A 26,209-nucleotide genomic window follows, 5' to 3' on the forward strand; every position below is an offset into this window, starting at 1 on the left:
GAAGAAGATGAGCCAAGACGTGGTTGGTTTGGATTGAGTGCGTGTGATTGTTTTGTGTATGATGAGGTGCGTGTGTAATGAGACGTGGACAATCGCGTGTTTGTGTGTCTGTGTGTGTATAGCAGGTGTGATGGAAGCCCATTGTCTCATGGTTTCTGGAAACTGGTGTATTTTGGTGTGGAGCATATGCGAATTTGCCCTGTAATAAACAATCACCCATACGGTCAATCTGTTTTGCTTTTTTGTTGCCGCAGATCTTGGGGTTCAGGCGCTATCGTCGTTCCTGGAAAGATCAACGTCTGGTTGGATAAAGACGGGTGCACAGGCGGCAGCGGTACAGACAGATCGGAGCCTGATGGGACGTTGCTGCCTTCTGGTGGTTGTGGTGAGTTTTGTGTGTATGTCAGGTTGGTTGACTCAGAAAGGCAGAATTTCATCCGAGAGGGGTGAACAAACCACCTATTTTGTCCCACCTGTATCTGCACTAATATAATTATTGTATGTATGCGTGTATGTCTTGCACCATCCCTGGCCAAAAGTAGTGGCATTCTATGGTTTCCACTGTTTTGATAACCCCTAGGTCTGTCTGTGTGGACCATGTTAATGAGTGTCTCCCGCAGTGATGTTGGCACAACCAATCGACGGCACTTGTTCGTTGAGTCCCATTTTATCAAGAGGTCATTGTAGAGCTCAAATTCTGTGCTGTGGGGTTTTCCATCCTCTCCTGTTGTCGATGAAATGTTCTCCTGTATGGTCGTTAGTGGGCGATCTTTGACTTAAACTGTTTCCATGTTGTTGCCGTCAATTTCAGTACATAGTCCCTTAAAGTGTCTCCTTGCATATTGCCCGGGTCCTCCTGCATGGGGTAAGTAACAATTTCAGTCAGTTGCGGGAAGCCCTCCACCAGCGGTTTTGAGCCGGTGGAGCACTATGTCGCTGAGACCTGCCTGGAGACCCGGATCCGCAACCATGGTGAGGACATCCGCACTTTTGCAGAGGACCTCCTGGACTTGGCGCAGCTGGCGCACCCAGACTACGACGTGAGGTCAGTATGGGGCATCGTGCGGGCTCGATTTCTGCGCTACATCTGGGCCACTGAGTGGTGGAAGGACGAGGTGGGCATGCCCATACACTTGGCATGACTGCACTGATGGACCGAGTGCATTAGTGCGAGAATATCTTCCTAGCCCACGTGCAGACATCGCGCAAACTCTGGACGGGCTGTTGCGACCCTTCAGGTAGAGGATGACTCAGAGGAGGACAAACCCCGGCTTGGCAGAACTCGGCTCGGGTAGCGGCCGCAACTGAGACCACGCCCCGCCTGGGTGTGTGGTATTCAGGAGGGGGTGACTAACATCCAGCAGGAGCAGGAAACTCTACACCAGGATGTAGGGACCTTTGGATGGGATGTAGGGGTGCTCAGACGGGACGTGGGGGCGTTCAGCATGATGCACGGCTTCTCCAACGCCGTGTCAGTGAGATAGAGGTACGTCTGGACCAAGAGTGGGCCCTGGTGGGCCGCCAGGGCCCCTGGTACACTGGGCGCTGAGTGCCTTAGGGTGATCTGGTATGTTTTCAGGGAAACCAGCCGGGCCATTTCAAAAGGGAATGCCCAAACAGGGGTGCCGTGAAGGCGGCGGTATTAAACTCCTGCACCCCCCAGTGAGTGGACCAACTGGGGGCGAGCAGCGTTTGGTCCGGACACAGATGATTAGGCGGGGGTCCCAACCAGTATAAGTGATGAGAGAACGAACGGGATGTGGCCGCATAGTAACAAAAGCGGCTCAGGAGGCGGCACATCAGCGCGCAGCCATAGGTGCTTTTGGGGCCGTGTCAGCAGTGCAGGGGGGGAGCTGGCGAGGTGCGAGACACTGTTCTGTCGGGGCTGATGCTCCACCCCTCCTCTCCCCCTTCCTCCTCCTCTCCTTCCCGCCGGGCTGCTGCTGATCGGGTGATCGGCCTCCCCGCACCCGCGTCCGATTATAATCGATTATATTCGATGATCAACTAGCGGCTTAAGGAGGAAGGGGGTGTCTGATTTAAAAAAACGCCGGAAAATCACAAATCATCATTATTATTTAAAATATCTAACTTTTAAAATTCTTGCGTAACATGTTTTAGGCATTGTGTATATGTTTTTTTTTTGCGTTTACATTTTTTTTTACCGTATGACATTGGCAAAAATAAACATACAAATAGACAATTTTTTTTTTATTAAAAGTTACTGTTTTTGTTGTAGCATAATTACCACTCCAATCTCGAAGACTGCATGGGGTGATGTATATAGTGCAGTCATTTAATTGTTTTTTTTACAGATATAATCGCGTGCCGGATAATTGATGATCAAATGTATTTATTTAAAATCCTATCCAAGGGTCTAAGACACGCCCATTATGAGCGCGGGCTGGGAGGCGGGAGAGAGTTGCGAAACAATGGGACGTAGCGCAGTTTACCGTGAGGCATCGACATGAAGACACCAACAGCAGCAGGTGCGTGTCTGTGTGTGTGTAGCCTACACCCAGGCAGCGGTAGCGCAGCGGGTAGCACGGCTGCATTATCTTATCCAGGATTGTATTTAGCGATTTTGTCAAATCACTTTACATTAGTATTGGCTTATGGAAAAGGGGGATGGGAAGGGATGACAAGGATTGGTGATAAAACGGAGGGAAGTAGGAGAGGGGTACGATATTGAAAATAGACCAATCTCAAGGGGGGAACAATACATGGTTCGTGAAGCTGCTTGTTTTATGCGGAGTGGGAGTTTATTCCAAAGGAGGGTAGCCAGTAGGGAAAAAGAGCGGAAACCTGTCTGAGCACAGGGAGGTGGGGGGGGCATAGTGAGGGACAATGGAGATTGTGAACGACGCAGGAGCCGAGTTCGATTTCTGCTCGCACCCACCAACACTGGTGACAATTATCTGAACCGAATCCTGGGTCTCATCTAGGTCGACTCAAAACTAGTACCTGGTGTGGTGTGTAAACATCGCCACTATGGAGACAAAGGGGCCCGGGCACGGTGCTGGCCATCCACCCTTCGTGTGCCGTGTCTCTTTGTCGATGAGTCTCTGTGTCTCGATGAGTTTTTTTTTTTATCTATGTCTACCTATGTCTATGAGTCTCAGTGTATGTGTCGTTATGAGTATCTGTGTCGTTGTGAGTCTGTGTATCTGTCTCCCTGTGTCTACCTGTCTCCCCATGTCTTTGAGTCTCTATGTATCTGTGTCTCCCTGTATCCATGAGTCTCTGTGTCTCTTTGTGTCTATAAGTCTCTAAGTAATCTGTGTCTATATGATTTTACTGTGCGGTCCATAGCTTGGGTTGCATGGCCCTAATCGCACAGCACTGGCTGTCTTTAATTTCCCATCCTCGCAGGCGATGCAGTGCAGCATCGGCCAGCTGCTGTTGATGACCTTATGCAGGAATGTCAGAGCCAGGAGGTCGTGTCCATGACTCCACTTTTCCACTGATAGAGGCAGATAGCATTATAGAGATGCACTAAAGACAATCCAGTCGTGCAATTGAGCCTTACGGCGGTACCCCGGGGTAAAATTATAATTTATTTCTATTATTATTTATATTATTTATTTTTACCGACGTGACTTTACCGAAAAAACCTAAGAGTGTGAATCCTTGCAGTCACGAAAGCTTCAAATCTAGAAGCATAGCAGTGTTCATTGGAGCGCTGTCTTTCAGACAGCTGTCTTCACCTGAGAATGGCTGCTTGTGTTATGACCGAAACGTCGTGATAATTTGATTTTATTATGTTTTATTTTTATTATTTTATTATTTCCCTTCTACGTGACTTTACCGAAAGAACGAAGAAGAATCCCTGCAGTTACGAAAGCTTTAAATCGAAATTTGATCTCAACAACTCGGCTCAATTCAACACTCATGTCTGTGCGCTGTAATCTCTCAGTGTATTTACTTCAATAGGCCTTTGTTGATTGGCAGCTTTTGCAGTCGCGTCTCTACATAGGGGTTTTGTTACTCTTGTAACTGTATTGTCTATCTATATATATAAAATCGCAAATCTGTCTGTCTGTCTGTGTGTGTGTCTGTGTGTCGCCAGACCATATGCAGTTTCATTGGACGGCGGTTGCCCCTGGCAACGGGTAGCGACGCATTCGCTGCGGGGTGGACGCCATTTTTAATTCCCGTAAAAAATATGCGCACGCATTAACACGCGACTCTGAGGTAAATTCATCAAAGTTTCACGTCGTCTTCACTCCCCTCCCACCCCAATGTGTGCAATTACTATTATAGGGTCGGTAGATAAGAAAATTATAGCGATTACACAGTATTAATGTAGCGCGGGGGGGGGGGGGGGGAACGGCACCCGTACCCAGCCTCAGCCGGGTGGGCAATTTAGGCGAGGCCGGAGGCTCTGCACGGTACTAGGCCTCGACACCCACCACGCGACTCTGAGGTAAATTCATCAAAGTTTCATGTCCTCTTCACTCCCCCCCCACCACAATGTGTGCAATTACTATTATAGGGTCGGTAGATAATAAAATTATAGCGATTACACAGTATTATTGTAGCGCGGGGGGGGGGGGGGGTAACGGCCCCGGTACCCAGCCTCAGCCGGGTGGGCAATCTAGGCGAGGCCGGAGGCTCTGCACGGTACTAGGCCTCGACACCCCACCCGTGTCAAGCGACGACTTTGTGGTATAAACTCGATATACCCAGCGTTGCCTGGGGGGAAAATACATTTAAAATCTTATGAAAACCTTCAAACATTACATACAAATGAAAAAACAACTGTCTAATTACTTTTCAACCCGACGCGCCAAGAATCGATTCTTTAAATGTTGACTGTACAAATAGTCATTAAGCTGGGTGAGCGTACTGCCAGTCTATAATGTAGACTGTAGCCTGCTTATTAAATTGGGTGAGTGTACTGCCAGTCTATAATGTAGACTGTAGCCTGGTTATTAAGCTGGGTCAGCGTACTGCCAGTCTATAATGTAGACTGTAGCCTGCTTATTAAGCTGGGTGGGTGTACTGGCAGTCTATAATGTAGACTGTAGCCTGCTTATTAAGTAAAGTTAGTCAATTTGTAACACGTAGGCTTTCGCGACCATTATTCATAAACAACGTTATTGGGTTTAGATCGCCTTATTTATTAATGTGTTCTAACCCTCCACCACCCGACACGGCCAATCAGTAAAAAAGTGTCACGTTCATAAAAGACTAATAGTTCACTGCTTTAGCCCACCGGTGTGTTCAAGCGTTAAACCACAAGAATTACCATTTCTGATGAAAAAACAACTGTGTAATTACTTTTAAACCGGACGCGCCAATAATCGATTTTTTAAATGTTGACTGTACAAATAGTCATTAAGCTGGGTGAGCGTACTGGCAGTCTATAATGTAGACTGTAGCCTGGTTATTAAGCTGGGTGGGTGTACTGGCAGTCTATAATGTAGACTGTAGCCTGCTTATTAAGTAAAGTTAGTCAATTTGTAACACGTAGGCTTTTGCGACCATTATTCATAAACAACGTTATTGGGTTTACATCGCCTTTTTTATTAATGTGTTGTAACCCTCCACCACCCGACACGGCCAATCAGTAAAAAAGTGTCACGTTCATAAAAGACTAATAGTTCACTGCTTTAGCCCACCGGTGTGTTGAAGCGTGAAACCACAACAATTACCATTTCAGAGTACGACGTTTTGCTGATGCTGGATGCAATTACCAGCGAAACGTCGTACTCAAAAATTGTCTGTCCGTCTGTGTACGCTCGCTTGCGAGGGATTTGCCGGGAGGCACGTCCCGTGCCCCGCGATGGGAATAGGCATGTCAGTTTTTTTATCCGTCACCTTTAAAGTGGTTTAATGATCGATTTAGTGTTATTCAACGTTATTTATTTATTTCATCTGTGTATATATGTAAGGTTATTAAGAAATATATTTTTCACCCGAGCAACGCCGGGTACTTCTGCTAGTACTGTAATAAGATCCTTGTGGACAATGCCATCCGTTGTATGGGACGGAGGGACCGAGGAGGTGGCACAGTATGAACCCAGCGACTGAGGTGGAACCAACAACAGGAGTGGAACTCACCCAGCCTCCGAGACCTGCAATCGAGAGGAGACTACCAGGGCACAGACCGTATGTGAAGTGGCCTGGCGCGAGTGACAAGAAGTTGTGGGAAACAGTGAATACTGACCTTACCTTGACCCTCGAGAAACTTCGAGGCACAGTGGAGAAGAAGTTGGAGAGGATGGGGGACATCATCTATGAGTACGGGGCAGAAAGCTATCACCCTGTCGCTGGCCGCCTTTGGGGAGGGTGTATAGTATGAAAGGCCGAAACACCCTAGGAACCAAAGGGTCACTACTGATGATGCGCTCCCCAAATTTCACCAGGCTCACTGTTCATGAACTCTTGGAAGTGCTTGCACAAAGGATAGTAACATCTCATCCTGTGTTCTTTGGAATCTGAATATCTGGACTTGTCCAGTGACTGCTGAGAAAGATCAGCTGACAACAGGGGAAAGTCCTTGTGGCGGCACGGAGAGACGGCTGACAGGAGGGAATAGACCCTACTGGGACAGTCATGGGTTAGCTTCCCATTTCTGTTGTTTCCCATGCTTCGCAGTATGTTGGAAACACCCGATTTAGCTACAGAAAGTCAACATACGAGAATACCCCTAGAGTCTGCGAGAGCGGGGGCGGAAGATGACTCATCGACTGACAACATGGTAACGACTGGACCGGAAACGACTACGAGTAATGAGAGCACAGCACAAGAGAACACCACAGCAACTGTCACAAGTTCCGCTGCAACAGCAGGCCACAAACAGATGCAGGTATGTGTCTGTGGTTGGAGGAAAGTTACATCACACCATGGGTTGAGGATCCACCAGGGGAAGAAGGGGTGTTTGGGTAAAGAGAGACAGAGGCCTCGCATTGATTACTTTCTGCGAAAGCGATCAAATCAGTCGAATGAAGCACAGCAACTGGACGCAAACCATAGTTTGCAGTGCATCAGTACCACTGTCATGGAGGACGTAAACTCAAGCACCGAAGTAACAACTGAGGTGGAACCAACAACAGGAGTGGAACTCACCCAGCCTCCGAGACCTGCAATCGAGAGGAGACTACCAGGGCACAGACCGTATGTGAATTGGCCTGGCGCGAGTGACAAGAAGTTGTGGGAAACAGTGAATACTGACCTTACCTTGACCCTCGAGAAACTTCGAGGCACAGTGGAGAAGAAGTTGGAGAGGATGGGGGACATCATCTATGAGTACGGGGCAGAAAGCTATCACCCTGTCGCTGGCCGCCTTTGGGGAGGGTGTATAGTATGAAAGGCCGAAACACCCTAGGAACCAAAGGGTCACTACTGATGATGCGCTCCCCAAATTTCACCAGGCTCACTGTTCATGAACTCTTGGAAGTGCTTGCACAAAGGATAGTAACATCTCATCCTGTGTTCTTTGGAATCACCCGAGCAACGCCGAGTACTTCTGCTAGTACTGTAATAAGATCCTTGTGGACAATGCCATCCGTTGTATGGGACGGAGGGACCGAGGAGGTGGCACAGTATGAACCCAGCGAGCCGAGTCTGATTCCCGCTCACAGCCACCAACATCAGTGACGATTATCCGCACGGTCTTGGGCCTCCTGCCCTAGGTCGACTCAGCCTAAAATGAGTACCTTGGTTCCAGTGCACAAACATCGCCATTAGGGATACAAATGTGGTCGGGCGTGGTGCTGAATGTTGCAGATATTGTGATTTTAAAAAATAAAAAAATAAAATGATAAAATACTAAAATAATTAACAAATGTGATAATATACTAGCTTTACTACCCGGCTTCGCCCGGGACTTGGATTCACCACGCCCAGCCGCCTTTTTCTCCCCAGTGCCGATGTTCACACACCACACCAGTTACTCGTTTGAGTCTGAGTCGACCTAGGGGAGGCCCAGGACCAGTTCTAATAATCGTCACCGGTGGTGGCCGTGAGCGGGAATCGAACTCGGGTCACCGGGTTCGTAGTGCAGCGCGCTAACCACTACACTACCGCTCCCCCCACACACAAACGCGCGCGTCCATAGGCACACACATACGCACAGTAAACGACTCAAATAATAAACCAATTCTGCGATAAGAAAGCCTTAGACCTGCAACACATTTGTATTTCACTTTAGCCGTGATCAGCAGGTACACTCCGCTGTTACGCTTCCGCACACGGGTATATGCAAAAGTGTATTTTCATAATTCTTGCATGGTGTACAGTCTGGAAAGTACTCACATGGCAAATTTCAAGTTTGTTGCATGTCGGGAAGTACGCTAATCATTTTGAACAGACACGCATATTCACAAATTTCCCTTTTAGAAAAAAAAGATAGAGATGTAGTGTTTTTATTTCACACGGGAAACTTATTTTTCTCCTGCGTCACTTTATTCGAACAGAACTCCTCGCGTTCAACGCCATGTATCTCCGTAGCAACTCTTCCCCTTGCGCTGCTCGCCTGCTACGCTACGCTCCGCTCACTCTCTCACTTTGCTAGCTAGCCTCTCCACTGACAGCCTATTACTATACGCTCTGCTAGCTTCTCCACTACTAGCCTATTACTATACACTCTGCTAGCTTCCCTACTGCTAGCCACATCACACTCACACTTAGGATTCCGCTAGCCTCTCTACTGCTAACCTTCACACATTCACACTTAGGATTCCGTTAGCCTCTCTACTGCTAGCATGTCTACCCTCACTCCTCCAACCTCGCCCTTGCCTCCAGCCGGGGATCAGCCAACACCGCTGGAGAGGACGAGGTGTGGAGGGCGAGGTCCCGGACTTCTCTTGAATTCTCTCGTCTTTACTCTAACAAACTCAACTGCGTTTAAAATTTATTTAAAGCTTTCGTGACTGCAGGAATTACTCTTTGGTTCTTTCGGTGAAGTCGCGTAGAAAGAAAATAAATTAAATAATAGCACAAGCAACCGTCATCAGGTAGCACTAAATTTGAGAGAGAGACAAAAAACAGACACGGAGAGAGACAGAACATAAACACACAGAGACCCAAAGAGTCAACTGCGTTTCTCCGCACATCAGCTTATATCCTCTAACTCATTAAGAGACCTCAGGTGGCCCTCGTTGAGCTGTCGCTCACGAGGTGTCTCCGCCACGCTTATTGCCTCCATCAGCCGCCTGCGAGGCGCCTACCCCGTATCTGCATTTGCAGCCAGCCAATCACCGCTATGCATCTTAATTGGTTGTCTTTCTTGTTGCTCTCCTTGTCTGCACCTGTTCGCCCTAACGTGACATCACTATCCCCAGCTCACACACGCGTGCGCACTGTTTGCAAACCCCTGCGCGCGTTAAACCCACTACATATACAACATAGCCACCCACCCCCTCGTGTGCTGTGCTGGCCTTCAAAGGTGGTGCTGCTGCGTACTAACACCACTTTCCCCAACAATCTGTTAAGACTACACGGGGGATCTTTGTCTTTGATGCTCACTGCACGTCCGGGTAAGAGGCCAGGAGCATGCTCGCTGATTATTTACCGGAAAGAGCTATGGAGGGATGGGTGGATGGATATCTCTTTAACTGCATTAAAACTGAGCAGCCGGAACATTGAATAAATGCACATGATGTCGTGCCTTTTTCAGCATCGCGTTCATTTCAAATAATAAATTAATATTGTACGTGTCTTTGTGTAATATGCTGTCTATTTAGTTTACACGGAGTAGGCTTTCGCGACAAATATCCATAAGAGGTTTTTTTGGGTTAGATCGCTTAAGTATAAATGTGTCGTTAAACCGACCACCTGTCACAGTCAATGAGTAAGGTTTGTCACGTAAACAAAACATGCCAATTGGTGACTAGTTCAGCACTCACCCGTTGTGGTGGAGATTAGACTGTATATTTGCGATCGTATATTCGCAGACCGTTTAAGCAATTCAATTGGTACTTTTCCCAACAGCCTGTTCAAGACTACATGGGAAGGATATTTGTCGGTGTAATCAATATCGGTGGGAACAGCTTGCAGGTGACAAAGGGGGAGTTTTTGTCTTGTTTTGCGCAGTCAAACGTCATTGTGTGGTGGTGCCATGCAGCCCACTGAGCTATGTAGCTCCTTTTCATAAGTGACCTTGAGCACACGACATGATAGCTCAATGAAGTGGCTATCGTGTGGACATTACGAGCACATAGAGACCCATAGAACCCCATAGAGACCCATAGAGACCCATAAAGACGCATAGAGACTCATAGAAATCCATACATGAAGATGCGCACATTAACAGCGTACCCACCGTTCTCTGTATTTAAATGGCAGCGATTGGCGTTGTTTCGATGTTCGTCCTCGCACCTTTCAGGAACACGTAAACCGGGGTATTGCTGTTGATATTGCAGCACCATCGTTTTGGACAGCCTTGTTTCCTACCTTAGTATCGTAAACAGAGGCGTAGCTAGGATATTTTGCGCCCGGGGACGAACTATAAAATTGGCGCCCCCCCCCCCCCCCCCCGTTTAATCACATTTTCCTATTACATCGAATAAGGAATAACAATTTAAATTTTAATGAAACATTGTATTTAAAGAAGCAAATTTATAGAAATTATATTACATGGCTTACTCAGTCACTGTCGTAGACTGGTTGACATAGTCTACAAAAGATTAATTTTTCTTGATTTCACTGTCGCAAACTGGTCAATCATGTAATCAAAATCTGTTTTTTGCAATGTTTCTCTTTCAACGCTAAGAAGAGCAAGATCGCTGAGACGATCTTGTCCCATTGAAGCACGCAAATACGACAAAATAAGTTTCAATTTGCTGAATGACCGCTCACAGCTTGCAATTGAAACTGCTATTGTTAATAAAATTTGCAGTGAAATTCGCAAATTCGGAAATATGTCGTCTCCATAAAACACAATAAAACTAAGAAGATCCAAAGGAGTTTCTGGTAGAACTTCATTCCGGTTACTGAGCAGCATTTAGCAATCTCCAATTTCTGTGAAAAGTTCGTGGCCATTGATGTCGGTGTCATAGAAATTTCCAAAATATGTGCAATTTAGACGAATTGCATCGACATCTGTGTCGGTTAGAAGAGTTTTGACGTCCAGCAGAAATCCATATTTTGTCTTCAGGTCTTTTAGTCGTAAAAACCGTGTTGACATCTCCTGTTGAAGTCGATAAAGTACGCTCTTCATAACGCGCGCAATTTCTTCTTCTGCTGAAAGTCCTGCATCTCTTGCCAGTTCTCCTGGCATCTTCTTCTGTCCACATCTATCCCCCAGGCTGTGCATCTTGTTTTGGCGTTTTCTACAGCAACTTGGCTCAAATCATCACGAAGCTTGACAAATTCATGCTCCAAAGATTCAAGATCAGTTGCTGCTTCCTTGAAGTTCATAGTAGGATCCTGTTGTATCTATGCCCCGTTTTCCAAAAATCCCTGTAAGCGCTTCTGAACACGATATATTTTTCCAAGAATGACATTCTAGAAATGTAATAAAACTATGAAGTTAAAATTGAATACGCATGCCTGTAACTGTTCTGCATCGCTTCTGGTTTCAGGTGTTATAGTTATGTCCTCCGATAATTTGTCTAGCAGCCCTACTAGTTCATCCAGTCCTTCATAGATAGCTTTAACAGCTTCTGATCGTGCACTCCAGCATGTTTCAGACTCCCACTTTACTGTGATGGGCACAGCTTTTTTAACTCTTCCCAACGAATTGTTGAACGAGAGAAAAACAAATATATACTTTCAACTGTTCCAAAAAATGTGACGAAATGTGGATTCTGTTTAGCTGAGTGTACTCCTGCTAAGTTTAAGCAGTGCTTGTCACAGTTGACAATGCTCTGTGATTTTGTCACATATTCGTTGTTGAAGGCCGGATATATGCCGAGTCATCACAGCAGCATTGTCATAACATTGTGCCCGACAGTCGGCTTGAGGTATGTTGTCAGATTTAAGTCTTTCGACGATGACTCTTTCTAGGCTTGCTGCATCTTTTGCATGTATATCGATATAACCTAAAAAAAATTATTTGATAGTTACTTTTTTAGTTTCAAAATCCACATCCACAAATCTTATGACCTGAGAAAGCTGTTCCCGATGTCTTAGATCAGGAGTTGAGTCAAGTAAGATACCGTAGTACTTGTTTTTCGTGATATCACTCAACAATTGGTTCTTTACAGGCGATGCAAGTATGTGGATGAATTCATTCTGGATTTCCGGTGACAAATAAGAAACTGATCCCGGATTTTCTCCTGCGTGCTGTACGTGTTTTGCTAACAATGGGTCATACTGCGCAACGAGTTTTATCAGCGCGATAATTTTTCCAACATTTTAATTCTCATCCGCATTCAAATTTTCCTCATGGCCACGTAGTGCCAAATTTTGTGAAACCAGAAACTTAATACAGGTGAGTATTCTTTGCAATATATCTCGCCAACGTTGTTTTTCCAAATGAATCTGAGCTTGAACCACTGCGTCAATTCCAGTACCATCAATTATCCTTCGTTCGGCTTCCTTCCATGCAGTAAAAGCTGTGCGGTGGCTAGGATTGTTTTCATGAGAATTTCGTTTTTCTGGCTTTCTCCACTTGTTGAAACCGTTTGTTAACTCAAACGAAGCTCGTGAGTTTGAACTCGATGATGTAAATAATAGACAACAAAAACAGTAAGCAGCTTTATTGATTGGTGAATATAATAGCCACGAACGATTCACTTCCTCTCCGTTCGTTAGTCGGCGTTTAAACCATGCTGATGTAATTGAACGTGCGTGGGCTGCTCTGGCTGCTGCAGCCGCCTGGAGCGTGGTGTCACTAATAAGAACTAAAAATAGGCCGTCGTAGTTACTGCCACCAAAAAACAGACCAGTGACTAAGGCTGAAAGACTGCGCCTGTCTGTTGTTTGGGACGTTTTTCCATGTAAGTTCTTAATAGGCGCGCGTACCAAAATGTAATTACATGACATGTAGGCTGTGTGTGGCGGGATATATAAACTTTTAGGTTGAGGTGTAGATTTGTGCAGCAGTTTCAGGCTGCCGCGCCCGCCGCAATAAGTTATGTAACGTTGTAAGCCTCATTTTGGCGCCCCTTTACCTTGGCGCCCGGGGACATATGTACCCCCCTGCCCCCCCCTCGCTACGCCTCTGATCGTAAAGCTTCCTTATAAAAAATATTCTTAAAAGGGAGATTAGTGCTGGACACAACGACATTTGCAAATGTGATTTATAAACTTTGATCCTTACCCCTTGTATCGATAATTCAGTCTTAATGTGCCATTGTATTGAGGGACTGTGTTGTTGTCTTTGTGTGGTCTGGGACTGTTGCTGTTGTTGTTTTGCTGACTTGCTCAATATTCCATTTGGTGTTAAAACAGCGGCAGAAATTGATGTACTTATGCAATTTGTACTCATATGTTTATTATATTTAGTGAATTGCTTACCTTCCCTATATTTTGCACTCCTATCAGCGTTTTTGTATTGTATTCATCGTTGTAACTTTCTGACCTACTGGACACCTGTGTGAAAAATAGCGTTATAGCTCATCGGATTCCACCTGCTGGAGTCGAAATAAATATTCTGAGTCTGTAAACCGTTATGTAATCAATCAATGCCATTTGATTGTGTTACAGAAGCTTCTGTCAGGAGATGCCAAACTCTGATCTACCTCTACTTTCTCGTGTGTAAGTGCTTGCATCACACCAAATGCAATGTTGGTCCCTTTCGCCGGACGTTGACCCAACGTTGCATTGTTTACTGGGCCCGAGCTGTCAGCTAGATTACATTTTCTTAGTTCAATTTCTTTTTCCGTCTCATCTCAATCTTACCAAACAGATCTGTTTGAGAATGTGTGAATTATTCTTAAGCAGCAGTAATTAATTTGCCTATACATCTGTTCATCACGTCAACACTTTTTTTTTGAAATATAAAAGCTACTTTTATTTCACCAGGTTAGGCTCACTGAAATATATATATAAAATTATCTTTCAAAAGCGGCCTGGCTATCACAAATGATAGTTGAATGAAGTGGCTTATCGTTACATGGAAATGTATCGCAGCCAAATGCATGTTGACCACATCACCACGCCTTGTATAAAAGCATTCTAGTTTCCAGTCTAGACGGGAGGCCACCCAGGCAGAATGAAAATCCAAATCTTTATTCATCCTGGAAGAATCGGATGAGCTATGAAGGTCTTTTTCATAGATGTCCAGTAAGGGCATAGGGTCAGAAAGTTACAACAAACAATACACAAACATTGAGTGCATAGTATAGGAAAGCTAAGAAGATCATTAAATACAACTAAATAATATATACGAGTACAAATTGCATGAGTCCATCGATTCCTCTTGCCTGGCACCTCCCTCTGATATTTGATAAGAGTGGGCTCGGTAATATATCTATGTGTGTGTTGATCTTCTTTCGCACTGTACATAGCCAACCATGCGAATCGGATGTGCCTCTTATCTGCCCTACACTTGCACTAAATAAAATCAAACTTAACAACGTGATTTATACCTTGCTATGTCTCCGTGGCTGATATGTAAATAACATGATAATTATTTTTTTACCCTTTATCTGGCAACAAAACTGACACCTTTTTTACGAGGAGTCATGTTTGCATAGACCACAATACCTGCAGTCATAATGCAAACAAAAAACATAACTCTGATAATGTATGCACTGTCCTTGAAGTTGATTGGTCCACATCCGAGACAGCTTTCCTTAGAGCCTAGTCTCACATGGGTTGGACCAGATGACGCCAAAAGGCGCACAACTCAAAGACAATGTACCATCAGAGTATGAGAGCTCGGGGTTAAGCATTTACACCATTGGTACCTCATTTGCCAGTAAAAAAATTTGATAATTGTTTTTTTACCCTTTATCTGGCAACAAAACTTACACCTTTTTTACGAGGAGTCATGTTTGCAAAGACCACAATACCTGCAGTCATAATGCAAACAAAAAACATAACTCTGATAATGTATGCACTGTCCTTGAAGTTGATTGGTCCACACCCGAGACAGCTTTCCTTAGAGCCTAGTCTCACATGGGTTGGACCAAATGACGCCAAAAGGCGCACAACTCAAAGACAATGCACCATCTCTTATACTCTGATGGTGCATTTTCTTTGAGTTGTGCGCCTTTTGGCGTCATCTGGTCCAACTGAAAGCTGTCTCGGGTGTGCTCAACAGATGGCATCTCAGCCAGCCACTCATAGGGGGTGACTTTTTCTTCCAATATTTGAGACACCACAGCCTCGGCAGGGTCATCCCCACTTTGTGCCACGTTGTTTTCCAAGCTGAGGGATTTCCCCTCTCCCAGGACCTCACAGAAATGCGCAGCAAATCTGCGAACCTGTTCCTGGGGGTCGGAGATTTGATCACCATTCTTTCCCCTATTTATCATAATAGGTGTGGCGTTGCAGGTTATTTTTTTGATAGAATTAAAGAGTGATTTTGGATCGCCATCTCCTCAGATACCCGCGACCACCAGCCATCCTTGCAGCGCCTCACTGCTCTCTGAACCTCCGAGCGAAGGCTGCGGTAAGCCTCCTCATTCTCCGACCTGGGATGCTGTAGCCGATGAGAATGGGCCTGTCCCTTTTTCTCAGCCAGCCTGAACACCTCCTCTGTCAGCCAGGGTCTCTGGGGAGGTCTGGACCGTGTACCCAAAGCAGCAATTGCAGCTGTATGAGCCACAGTCCTAAACCTTACCCATTTTCTCTAGACATCAGGAGGAGTCGGGGACGATGCCAACCCCAGCCGTAAGTGATGCTGAAATTCTCACAACTTTCATCAGCTAGCTGAGACCATGCCACTATGGGTTTGAATGGGGTCCTGGGTGTACACTCACCACCGGAGTGGAAGAATGGCAGGCACATCTTACAGATGACAAGTCGATGGTCAGTGGGCAGATCAGCTCCACGGTAGGTCCTGGTGTCAAGGACATGGGCCTGCATCCGCTGTTTCGTCACTATGTAGTCCAGCAGATGTTCTTGCTTGGATCCGGCATACATCCATGATGTTGTGTGGATGCGGCATTGCCGTGTTGGTAAGTACAAGCTTATGGGCTTACAAAAATCTAGCAGCCTCCTACCGTTGTTATTGAGCTGATCTGGCCCATGCCTTCCAATCACTTCTGACCAGGTGCTAGCATCATGACCAACTCAGGCATTGAAGTCACCCAACAAGATGACTCTATCCTGAGGGGCCACTTTAGCTAGCACCTGTGACAGGAGAACATAAAAGGCATCTGACTCATCGGCCTTGCCTGCATCCCTCCACAGATGTTTATCTTCAGTGGAGGCATAAGTAACCACCACCACCACTCCTCGCCTCTGGTTTATGGGAAGGCGAGCCCATAGTAGCCTGGGGCTTACAGCTTCCCACACCTCACCGTCATGCTCCCACGCCCCCTTCATTCTTTTGTTCAGAAGAAGAGCTACTCCCTGTTGTTTGGCAGTCTCCTGCCAAGGGTAGACAAACTATCCACTCCTCATGGCGGCAGGAGCTAGAGCCAGTCTACCGGACCACCTGAATACCACAGAGATCCAAGCAGTACGGGTCCAGCTCCCGACAGAGGAGTGGCAGCCTCTTCTCCGCAGTGAGCGTTCGAACATTCCACGTGGCCACCCGCAGTGGTTTTTGTTGTTTCTGAAGGAGCCCCGAGGGTAAGGATTCAGTCTCCTGGCTCCGCCAAATGGGGTTTGGCCAGGAGACGACATAGACGCCTCTACCCCCAGGGCCTCTGGCACAAGCTTATTAATTACATTTTTCAGTCGTGGTTTTGTGGTAATTAATTGAAGGTGGAGGGGTTACCAGCCCTTCGCACCCGTCCAGAGCCCCCATTTGGCCGCTGTGGTGGTTACAGATGCCATGAGGGGAATGGCCCATTTAAGTTGGCCTTCCCCCCATGGCACTGCCCACCATAGCATTGCCGTCTGGCACCACGAGGAGGTAGGGGGTTTTTGCCGGACACCACGATGCCTCTTACCATCACTTGGCCAACGTGTCTTCTCTTGCAGGCGCCCGCTGTGAGGGGCTCTTCGAGGTGTGGGTGCAGCAGTGGGTGAGCGCTGCCACTGGGGAGTCCGCCATCCTGCCATGCAACTACACGTGCAATCAGAACAGTGAGCACTTCGAGTTTCACTGGCTACGAATATTGAATAGCAGCAAAGAGAAGGTGAGCTTGGATAAACCCCATGGGCTATGATAAGGCTCTGTATTTTTTATTTTCCACGAATGTCCAGGAAAAGTTTGCACGGTGGACAGCGGGGGAGTCAGAAAGTAACGACAGTAAACAAACACAATACACAAAAAAACGATATCCATAATAGAGGTTTTTTGGTTAGATCGCGTGAATATAAATGTGTTGTTAAAGCCGCCACCACCCGACACAGCCAATCAGTAAGGTTTGCCATGTAAATATAATGTCCCAATTCGCTACTAGTACAGCACAAACCAGTATGTTTGAGAATAAACCCACTACAACATTTACAATTCGAGTACTCTTACATTTCGCCAGTAATTACAACAACCAGCCTCATCAGGCAACAACCAGAGTTGTTTAATGACACATTTATTTTCATGCAATCTAACCCAAAAACTTATTATGGATAATATCGATCGTGAAGCCTACATGTTAAACTTAAACAACGATAGCAGTGCAAAGTATAGGAAAGGTTAAGAAAGTCACTGAATATAAAATAAATAACGTATACAAATTCATCAATTAGGTGGCCACCATCACTGCCCCCTAGGTCCGCTCAGCCGTAAACGTGTGCTCCGCTCTTGCTGTGCATTATCAAACACTCCGAGTGGGTCTTTCCCTGCTCGAGTGGGTCATCAAGTCAGGGTTTAATGAAAAAAAATCATAGCAACGATGTCAACTTGAAACTCTGCAGTGCGACCATTGGACAGCATTCGCTCGTCACCGTCTCAATGATCCGGCACTACCAAAACATTATGTTATCTTATAATATACATAGTATATACAGTGAGGGAAAAAAGTTTGCCCACTGACAAAGAAATTATCGGTCTATAATTTTAATGGTAGGTTTATTTGAACAGTGAGAGACAGAATAACAACAACAAAATCCAGAAAAACGCATGTCAAAAATGTTTTAAATTGATTTGCATTTTAATGAGGGAAATAAGTATTTGACCCCCTCTCAATCAGAAAGATTTCTGGCTCCCAGGTGTCTTTTATACAGGTAACGAGCTGAGATTAGGAGCACACTCTTAAAGGGAGTGCTCCTAATCTCAGCTTGTTACCTGTAAAAAGACACCTGTTCACAGAAGCAATCAATCAATCAGATTCCAAACTCTCCACCATGGCCAAGACCAAAGAGCTCTCCAAGGATGTCAGGGACAAGATTGTAGACCAACACAAGGCTGGAATGGGCTACAAGATAATCACCAAGCAGCTTGGTGAGAAGGTGACAACAGTTGGTGCAATTATTCTCAAATGGAAGAAACACAAAAGAACTGTCAATCTCCCTCGGCCCGGGGCTCCATGCAAGATCTCACCTCGTGGAGTTGTAATGATCATGAGAACGGTGAGGAATCAGCCCAGAACTACACGGGAGGATCTTGTCAATGATCTCAAGGCAGCTGGGACCATAGTCACCAAGAACACAGTTGGTAACACACTATGCCGTGAAGGACTGAAATCCTGCAGCGCCCGCAAGGTCCCCCTGCTCAAGCAAGCACATATACATGCCCGTCTGAAGTTTGCCAATGAACATCTGAATGATTCAGAGGACAACTGGGTGAAAGTGTTGTGGTCAGATGAGACCAAAATGGAGCTCTTTGGCATCAGCTCAACTCGCCGTGTTTGGAGGAGGAGGAATGCTGCCTATGACCCCAAGAACACCATCCCCACCGTCAATCATGAAGGTGGAAACATTATGCTTTGGGGGGGGGGTTCTGCTAAGGGGACAGGACAACTTCATCGCATCAAAGGGACGATGGATGGGGCCATTTACCGTCAAATCTTGGGTGAGAACCTCCTTCCCTCAGCCAGGGCATTGAAAATGGGTCGTGGATGGGTATCCCAGCATGACAATGACCCAAAACACACGGCCAAGGCAACAAAGGGGTGGCTCAAGAAGAAGCACATTAAGGTCCTGGAGTGGCCTAGCCAGTCTCCAGACCTTAATCCCATAGAAAATCTGTGGAGGGAGCTGAAGGTTCGAGTTGCCAAACGTCAGCCTCGAAACCTTAATGACTTAGAGAAAATCTGCAAAGAGGAGTGGGACAAAATCCCTCCTGAGATGTGTGCAAACCTGGTGGCCAACTACAAGAAATGTCTGACCTCTGTGATTGCCAACAAGGGTTTTGCCACCAAGTTCTAAGTCATGTTTTGCACAGGGGTCAAATACTTATTTCCCTCATTAAAATGCAAATCAATTTATAACATTTTTGACATGCGTTTTGTTGTTATTCTGTCTCTGACTGTTCAAATAAACCTACCATTGAAATTATAGACTGATCATTTCTTTGTCAGTGGGCAAACGTACAAAATCAGCAGGGGATCAAATACTTTCTTCCCTCACTGTATACTGTATCTTTTATACGTTTTTGTTATTTTACCAAGTAAGGCCCACTGAGCTATGTAGCTATTTTTCAGAAGCGACCTGGCCATCACAATAGCTCAAAGAAGTAGATTATCACTATTTGTGGAAATGTATAGCAGCAGGCACAAGTGTGTTGATTCTAATGCAGGTCGTAACAACAACAAATGCCATTCTCCACTAAGTGGCGGTGACATCACCATGACGCTTGTGCCAGGCGATGTGCATGTTGAGGCCACGTGAAGAATCGAACGCCCGCTGGCACGAGCTCACGGGGCACACCCAGGTTCCAAGGGTTGACTGACTGAGATGACTGGCTGATGCACCACCTGTGCCCCCTACTGTGTCAACTTGCTGTGCTTTAGACACCTGGCGCTCCGCTCGTTGTTGTGAGTGTCACTCCTCTGCCCCCTGTTGTTGTTGGAGGGCGAATGCCTCCAACTGCCCAGTAGCGTCCTTCACGAGCCTCCTCCACAGAGGCCAATCTTGACACCGCTGGTACCAATCATCGGAAAGTCCACTCAGCTCCACATCCTCCTGTACCACATTAGTCCATCTCTTCTCGCGCCCATGCCGCACCCATTTAGCCCCCGCGATCCGGCCGAACAAAAGCTGTTTAGGCATGCCGTGGCTGGGCATGTAGGCTAAATGATCCAGCCAATGCAGCCTTACCTGCCGGATGGGACTTTGTCCAGACCTTTCAAGGATATGTGAGCTACTCACACAATTCAGCCTGGTTAAACCCAAGATGGATCATAGGCAGGCCACCTTAAATGTTTCTAACCGGCGCAGATGTTCCACCAGAGGGGTCCACGTTTCGCAAATGTACAGAAGGAAGAGAATGAGTGTGGCCGAGAAGACCTGAAGCTTCATGCAGAGCGACAGAGCAGATAGCTTCCACACAGCAGCGTTACGCAACAGATGAAAAGATAATGCCGCTCGACTGATTCGGACTAAGACCTCTGCTGTCAAACCGGAGCCGGTCATGAGCACACTGTCCAGGTATGGGAAACTCTCCACTCTCTCCACAACTGCCCCATCATCAATTGGGAGTTGTGGGGGTGGAGTGTCTGATGGCACAAAAATACCCAGGTATTTGCTTAGTTTTGGTGGGGCTGATGGTAAGGCCCCACCTCTTAATGGCAAGCTCCAGGTTCAGCAGCAGTGCCTCCAACTCCTCCTCTGAGTGAGCAGCAATTACCAGATTATCGGCATGCATAACATGGTTGAGAAATAGGGAGCCATCCCTTGACCGTACCTGGGCATCGATCAGCCTCCCATTGTATCTGTACCAGATGGAAATTCCTCCAGTACAGCTATTGAAGGCTTCACAAACTACGTGGTCAAAATAGATGTTAAATAATGTGGGAGCTAGAGGACATCCCTGTCGCACCCCAAGGTGTACAAGGATTGGCTCCGACTCCTGGCCACGTAATTTTACCCGGGCCCGCTCACCATCATGATGGTCATTAATGATCGTGAGCAGAGAGTCAGGGACTTCCAAAGCACGAAGAACAACCCAGAGCCCAGGCCTACTGATGGTATCATAGGCCTTGACCAGGTCAATAAAGCAGAGAGTAAGTCTTGTTGGAAATCCCTACACCGCTGCTGTAGCAGAGGGACAGAAAATATGGCATCTGTGCAGGACTGCCCTTTCCTGAAACCGCATTGGGGCTCTGCAATCCTCTCCTCAGCGTGCCTAGCAAGGCGATGTTGAATAATCCTTGCCAGCACCTTTCACGGCACACTGAGGAGTGAGATGCCCCTGTAGTTGTTACAGTCAGTGTGGTCCCCCTTCTTAAAGGGGGTGGACCACCATGACATCCTTCCAATCCTGCGGAACCCGTCCAGTCATCCAGACTGTTGTTATGATGTCATGTAGGGCAGTCTGTGCACAAACGCCACCCTCCCTCAGCATTTCGCTTGGGAGAGCATCTCTGCCCGGTGCCTTTCCTGGTCTCAAACTCCGGAATGCCGTCAGTATTTCCTCAACAGATGGCACCTCAGTCAGCCACTTACAGGAGGTGACTTCTTCTTCCAATATTTGAGGCACCGCAGCCTCAGCAGGGTCATCCCCACTTTGTGCCATGTTGTTTTCCAGGCTGAGGGATTTCCCCTTCCCCAGGACCTCACAGAAATGCTCAGCAAATCTGCTAACCTGTTCCTGGGGGTTGGAGATTGGATCACCGTTTTTCCCCTAATGATGGTAGGAAGTGTTACTCTTTTGATGGAGTTAAAGAGCGATTTGTTATCATGGGCCATTGAGGCAGACTCCATCTCCTCATCAACCCGTGATCACCACCCATCCTTGCAGCACCTCACGGCTCTCTGAACCTCTGAGCGAAGGCTGCGGGTAAGCCTCCTCATTCTCCGATGTGGGATGCTGTCGCCGATGAGAGTGGGCCTGTCGCTTTTTATCAGCCAGCCTGAACACCTCCTCTGTCACACAGGGTCTCCGGGGAAGTCTAGACCATGTAGCCAAAGCAATCATTGCAGCTGCATTAGCCACAGTCCTAAATCTCGCCCATTTCCCCTCGACATCCGGAGGAGTGGAGGACGATGACAACCCCAGCCGCAAATGCTCACTTCTAACTTTCATCAGCTTGTTGAGACCATGCTACTTTGGGTTTGAATGGGGTCCTGGGTGTACACTCACCACCGGAGTGGAAGAATGTCTGGCACATCTTACAGATGGCAAGTCGATGGGTCAGTGGGCAGATCAGCTCCACGGTAGGTCCTGGTGTCAAGGACATGGGCCGGCATCCACTGTTCCATCATTATGTAGTCCAGCAGATGTTTTTGCTTGGATCCGGCATGCATCCATGATGTTGTGTGGATGCGCTGATGCCGTGTTGGTAATTACAAGCCCATGGGCTCCCATGCCCCCTTAATTATTTTGTTCAGAAGAAGAGCCACTCCCTGTTGTTTGGCAGTCTCCTGCCCAAGTAGAGGACTGTCCACCCCTCATGGTGGCAGGAGCCAGAGCCAGTCCACCGGACCTCCTGAATATCACAGAGATCCAGGCGATACCGGTCCAGCTCCCAACAGAGGAGTGGCAGCCTCTACTCCGCAGTGAGCATTCAAACATTCCACGTGGCATTGGTTTTTTGTTATTTCTGGAGGAGCTCCGAGGGTAAGGATTCAGTCTCCTGGCTCTGCCAAATGGGGTTTGGCCCTGAGACGTCATAGACGACTGCCCCCCCCCCCCCCCCCCCCCCGGGGCCTCCGGCACAAGCTTATTAATTACATTTTTCAGTCGTGGTTTTGTGGTAATTAATTAAAGGTGGAGGAGTTACCCGCCCCTCGCACCCATCCTGAGCCCCCATTTGGCCGCTGTGGTGGTTACAATTGCCATGAGGGGAATGGCCAATCTAAATAGGCCCTCCTCCACAGCACTGCCCACCACAGCGTTGCCGTCCGGCACCATCGAGGAGGTAGGGGGTCGTTTTTGCCAGACCATCAACACACCTGCTCTCAGACCCACCAAGCTGCAGGACATATAAACAAACAAGACAAAGATCCCCCCTGGAGTGTTTACAAACTATTCGCCCAGGTGCTGTGCGAGTAGCACCTATGAAGGCCGGCAAGAGACGAGGGGGTGGGTGGCCATCACGACGCCCACCCACCTTTGTCTCCATAGCAGCGATGTTTACACACTGGACCACTAACTCGTTTTGAGGCTGAGTCGACCTTCATGAGGCTCAGGAACCGGTTCAGATAATTATCACCTGTGTTGGTGGGTGCAAATAGGAATCGAATTTGGCCCCTGCTTTTACATGATAAGTGGCTTAAAATGTGAAAATATATAGCAGCAACCAAATACTCTTGATTCGAAATGTGCAGAAAAAACTGGAGGCCCAGGAAAAAAATCCATGCCATAACGGGGAGAGAGACACCGCAAACTCCAAATATACAACAGGCGTTAGGGTCGGGATGGAACGCACGACCTCCTGTATACCAGGCGAGGTAGTTAACATTTCGCCATTGACCCAAGCGCTGCGGTCCTCTACGTTGTTAAGAAGCTGTGATCAAGATGGTCCCCCTGTTCCTACTGAACCCAGCGGCCGGGGGGGGGGTATGGATGCACTCCTAACACTGCCACTCAGAGGGATCGGCATCACGTAGCTACTGATCCGACAGATTAACAATCATGGCAGGTGTGTATGTTATTTTATTATGATGTTATTTTCCACAATGGAGGTTTTTTTGAGTCAGATCGCATAAATGTAAACCCACCACCTGACACAGCCAATCAGTAAGGGTTTGTCACGTAAAGAAAACATTGCAACTAGTTTACTAGTTCAGCACTTACCAGTTGTGTGTTGGAGAGTGAACCTGTATTGACATCGCGGACACCACTAGGATGTGGGTGCAGTACAGGCTGTAGAAGGGCTCGGTGAGCGCCGATCGATAGTGCTGGATGGCACCACGCTTGGCGTGCAGTGCCGGCCCCTACAGGATAGGGTGTGGGAGGGCCGGCCATTGAAATGGGGTTACTAAAGGTCGTGGCACTCTAGTTGACCTGAGAGGACACGTGACAATTTTAATGTCTATAAAGGGGCCCCAAGTGGGGGCTCGGGGTGGTCACATGGTCAGTGTCCAGATCCTGCTCGAGGATTCTGGAAGGTGGTCGTGGCCAAGGGCGGAGCCAGCCACGCTGCAGAGAATATAAGCCGGTTACCCCAGAGGGGCCAGCGCTGTTGTCTTTCCTGAAGAAACCTTCGTCGACGTCCTACGTTCTACAAGTTTACAACATGTGGACCTGGACCCGAGCTGTTGGTCCTGGTCCGTTGTAGCTGGTTACGTTGTAATTAGCCTGGTGGTACACCACCATAGGTTGTTATTCTGTTAAGGGGCAGTTACCCCGTGTGTTGGTGTTAAATAAATGTGTGGCCTCCAAGATTATGTCTGCGACTCAGTTTAAATCACTACAAACCTACAACAGGATTTACAATTCCAGTACCTGAGACTGAAACAAGCTGCTCCTATACGTCAAACAATCGACATAAGCGTCTATTTTTCGGTTCGTGCCTTAAAACACACTCACTGATGTTCCCTCGCTGAGCAAAACCCACCCCCTACCCATCCATCACACTCGCTCATCATTAACCACTCATTGTTACTGTCATGATTATCATCATATTCACGCACTTACCATCCTTCTCATAAACTCATCTAATAACAGCATGCTGCTGTACAATTGAGTAAATATACGTTAAGCTCTTTAGTTAGGCTGCTGTATAAATTAAAATGAGATAAGATAAAAAGACAAACCACCGCTGATGTTTTTCTCACAAAGTGGTTGTTATTTTATCGACCTGCCCCGGGAGGGACGACACTTGGCTGAGTTAACCGCCCCACCTGTATTTCATCCCAGCACCCAACCAACCAGGATGTGAACGCACCTGGCCGCTTTGTGATAAGAGACCGCTGTTTAAACGGTAAACAGCGGCAGACAGCCTGCGTGGGGTGACTGGCAACAGCAAAGCGGAGCCAGCCCTAGCAGCGCGTCAATAAATGGTGATTTAGAATCAACATCGCGCATTTATAGTCGTTGGCTACCGCTATACATTTCCACAAGGCGATAATAAACCACTCTTCCTTGAGACATTGTGTGATAGCAAGGTGGCTTCTGATAAAAGAGCGAGTAGTAGTAGCTCAGTGCGCTTTTCCTGACAACATGAAAATTAGTCAATTATCGACTAATTATCCTCCGGCTTCGGAGGAGTGGGGGCGCCGGATTTAAATAGCTTATTTTTGCACCTTTTTGTAAAACATGTTTTTATGTATGTAAATGCTTTTTGTCTTGTTTAAAATGTGTTTACTACGTGAAAGTGTCATAAATAAACATGCATGGAGACAAAAATAATATCCTACTGTAAAAAGTTTCTGTATTTACTGTACCATACTTGCCACTCCAAGCTCGAAGACTCAGCATCATGGGGTGATGAACGTGCTATTACTACTAAGCTCTTGTTTCAACAACTTGTGTTTTGACGATCGCCGGACTGATGCGAAGGCTACTATTTTCGTCAGATTGCACTTTATATTCTGTTTGTATTACTGTCGTTATTAGTCATCAAACATATACGAGCAGTATTTTCATTGTGTTGTATGTAGTGTATAATGTTCTGTATAGACTATTTAACACTGAAATCAAGCGTAGCTACTTTGTCAGGCGCACGGTGCCGATCGCCAGACTGGTTCACAGCCTTTGGAGCGGCTTTGCCGGTTTCTCCGGATTGGCCCGGGACCGCTGGATAATGTTGGAAGCCGGATAATCGATTATCAACTCCTACTAATAATTCAAATTAATTATGCGCATTACATCCTAGGATCCCAATGCGTAAACTGTAATTTAGAATTTTAGTTTAGCTCTGCTCACGGTATCTACTGTGCATGTAATGTTCCGCCGGTTGCACCCAATCGTTCACATTGTTGACAGGACTTTATTTAGCTTTGTGTGCACAGTTGCGATGGTTGCCATTGTAAAACTTGCACCTGGCGCCCCATTGTGTGGCACTGTTCAATTGTGCCGTTTCATGGTACATTCTCTCTGTATATAAACACACACAACAGACTCTCGATTACCTGAGCACCTGAGATTTTGACATAAATTAATAACTCATGGATTTTCCCTTAAATCCAATTTAATAATCTTCTTTAC

General features: G+C 46.8%; 1 protein-coding gene across 7 annotated transcripts in view; it reads left to right on the forward strand.

Annotated features, from left to right (window-relative positions):
• The first annotated feature begins 2,186 nt into the window (after window positions 1-2,186).
• The window catches only part of LOC144733837 (immunoglobulin superfamily member 11-like), a 53,680-nt gene continuing 29,657 nt past the window's right edge, over window positions 2,187-26,209 (forward strand). The window contains exons 1-5 of one of the 7 annotated variants that reach the window (XR_013588425.1): window positions 2,187-2,489; window positions 4,070-4,194; window positions 13,600-13,650; window positions 15,445-15,511; window positions 16,993-17,150. Coding sequence is in view for 2 of the 7 variants with exons in the window: in XM_078615842.1 (XP_078471968.1) it covers window positions 2,468-2,489; window positions 13,600-13,650; window positions 16,993-17,150 (231 nt within the window). In the remaining 5 variants the exon portion in view is untranslated. Of the gene's footprint in view, window positions 2,490-4,069; window positions 4,195-7,784; window positions 12,237-13,599; window positions 13,651-15,444; window positions 15,512-16,992; window positions 17,151-26,209 lie in introns of those variants that run through there. The other 6 variants (XR_013588426.1, XR_013588428.1, XR_013588427.1 and 3 more) reach the window with 6 other exon arrangements.

This window comes from Lampetra planeri, chromosome 48, assembly GCF_965212315.1.
Source record: "Lampetra planeri chromosome 48, kcLamPlan1.2.h2, whole genome shotgun sequence".
Taxonomy (NCBI): domain Eukaryota; kingdom Metazoa; phylum Chordata; class Hyperoartia; order Petromyzontiformes; family Petromyzontidae; genus Lampetra; species Lampetra planeri.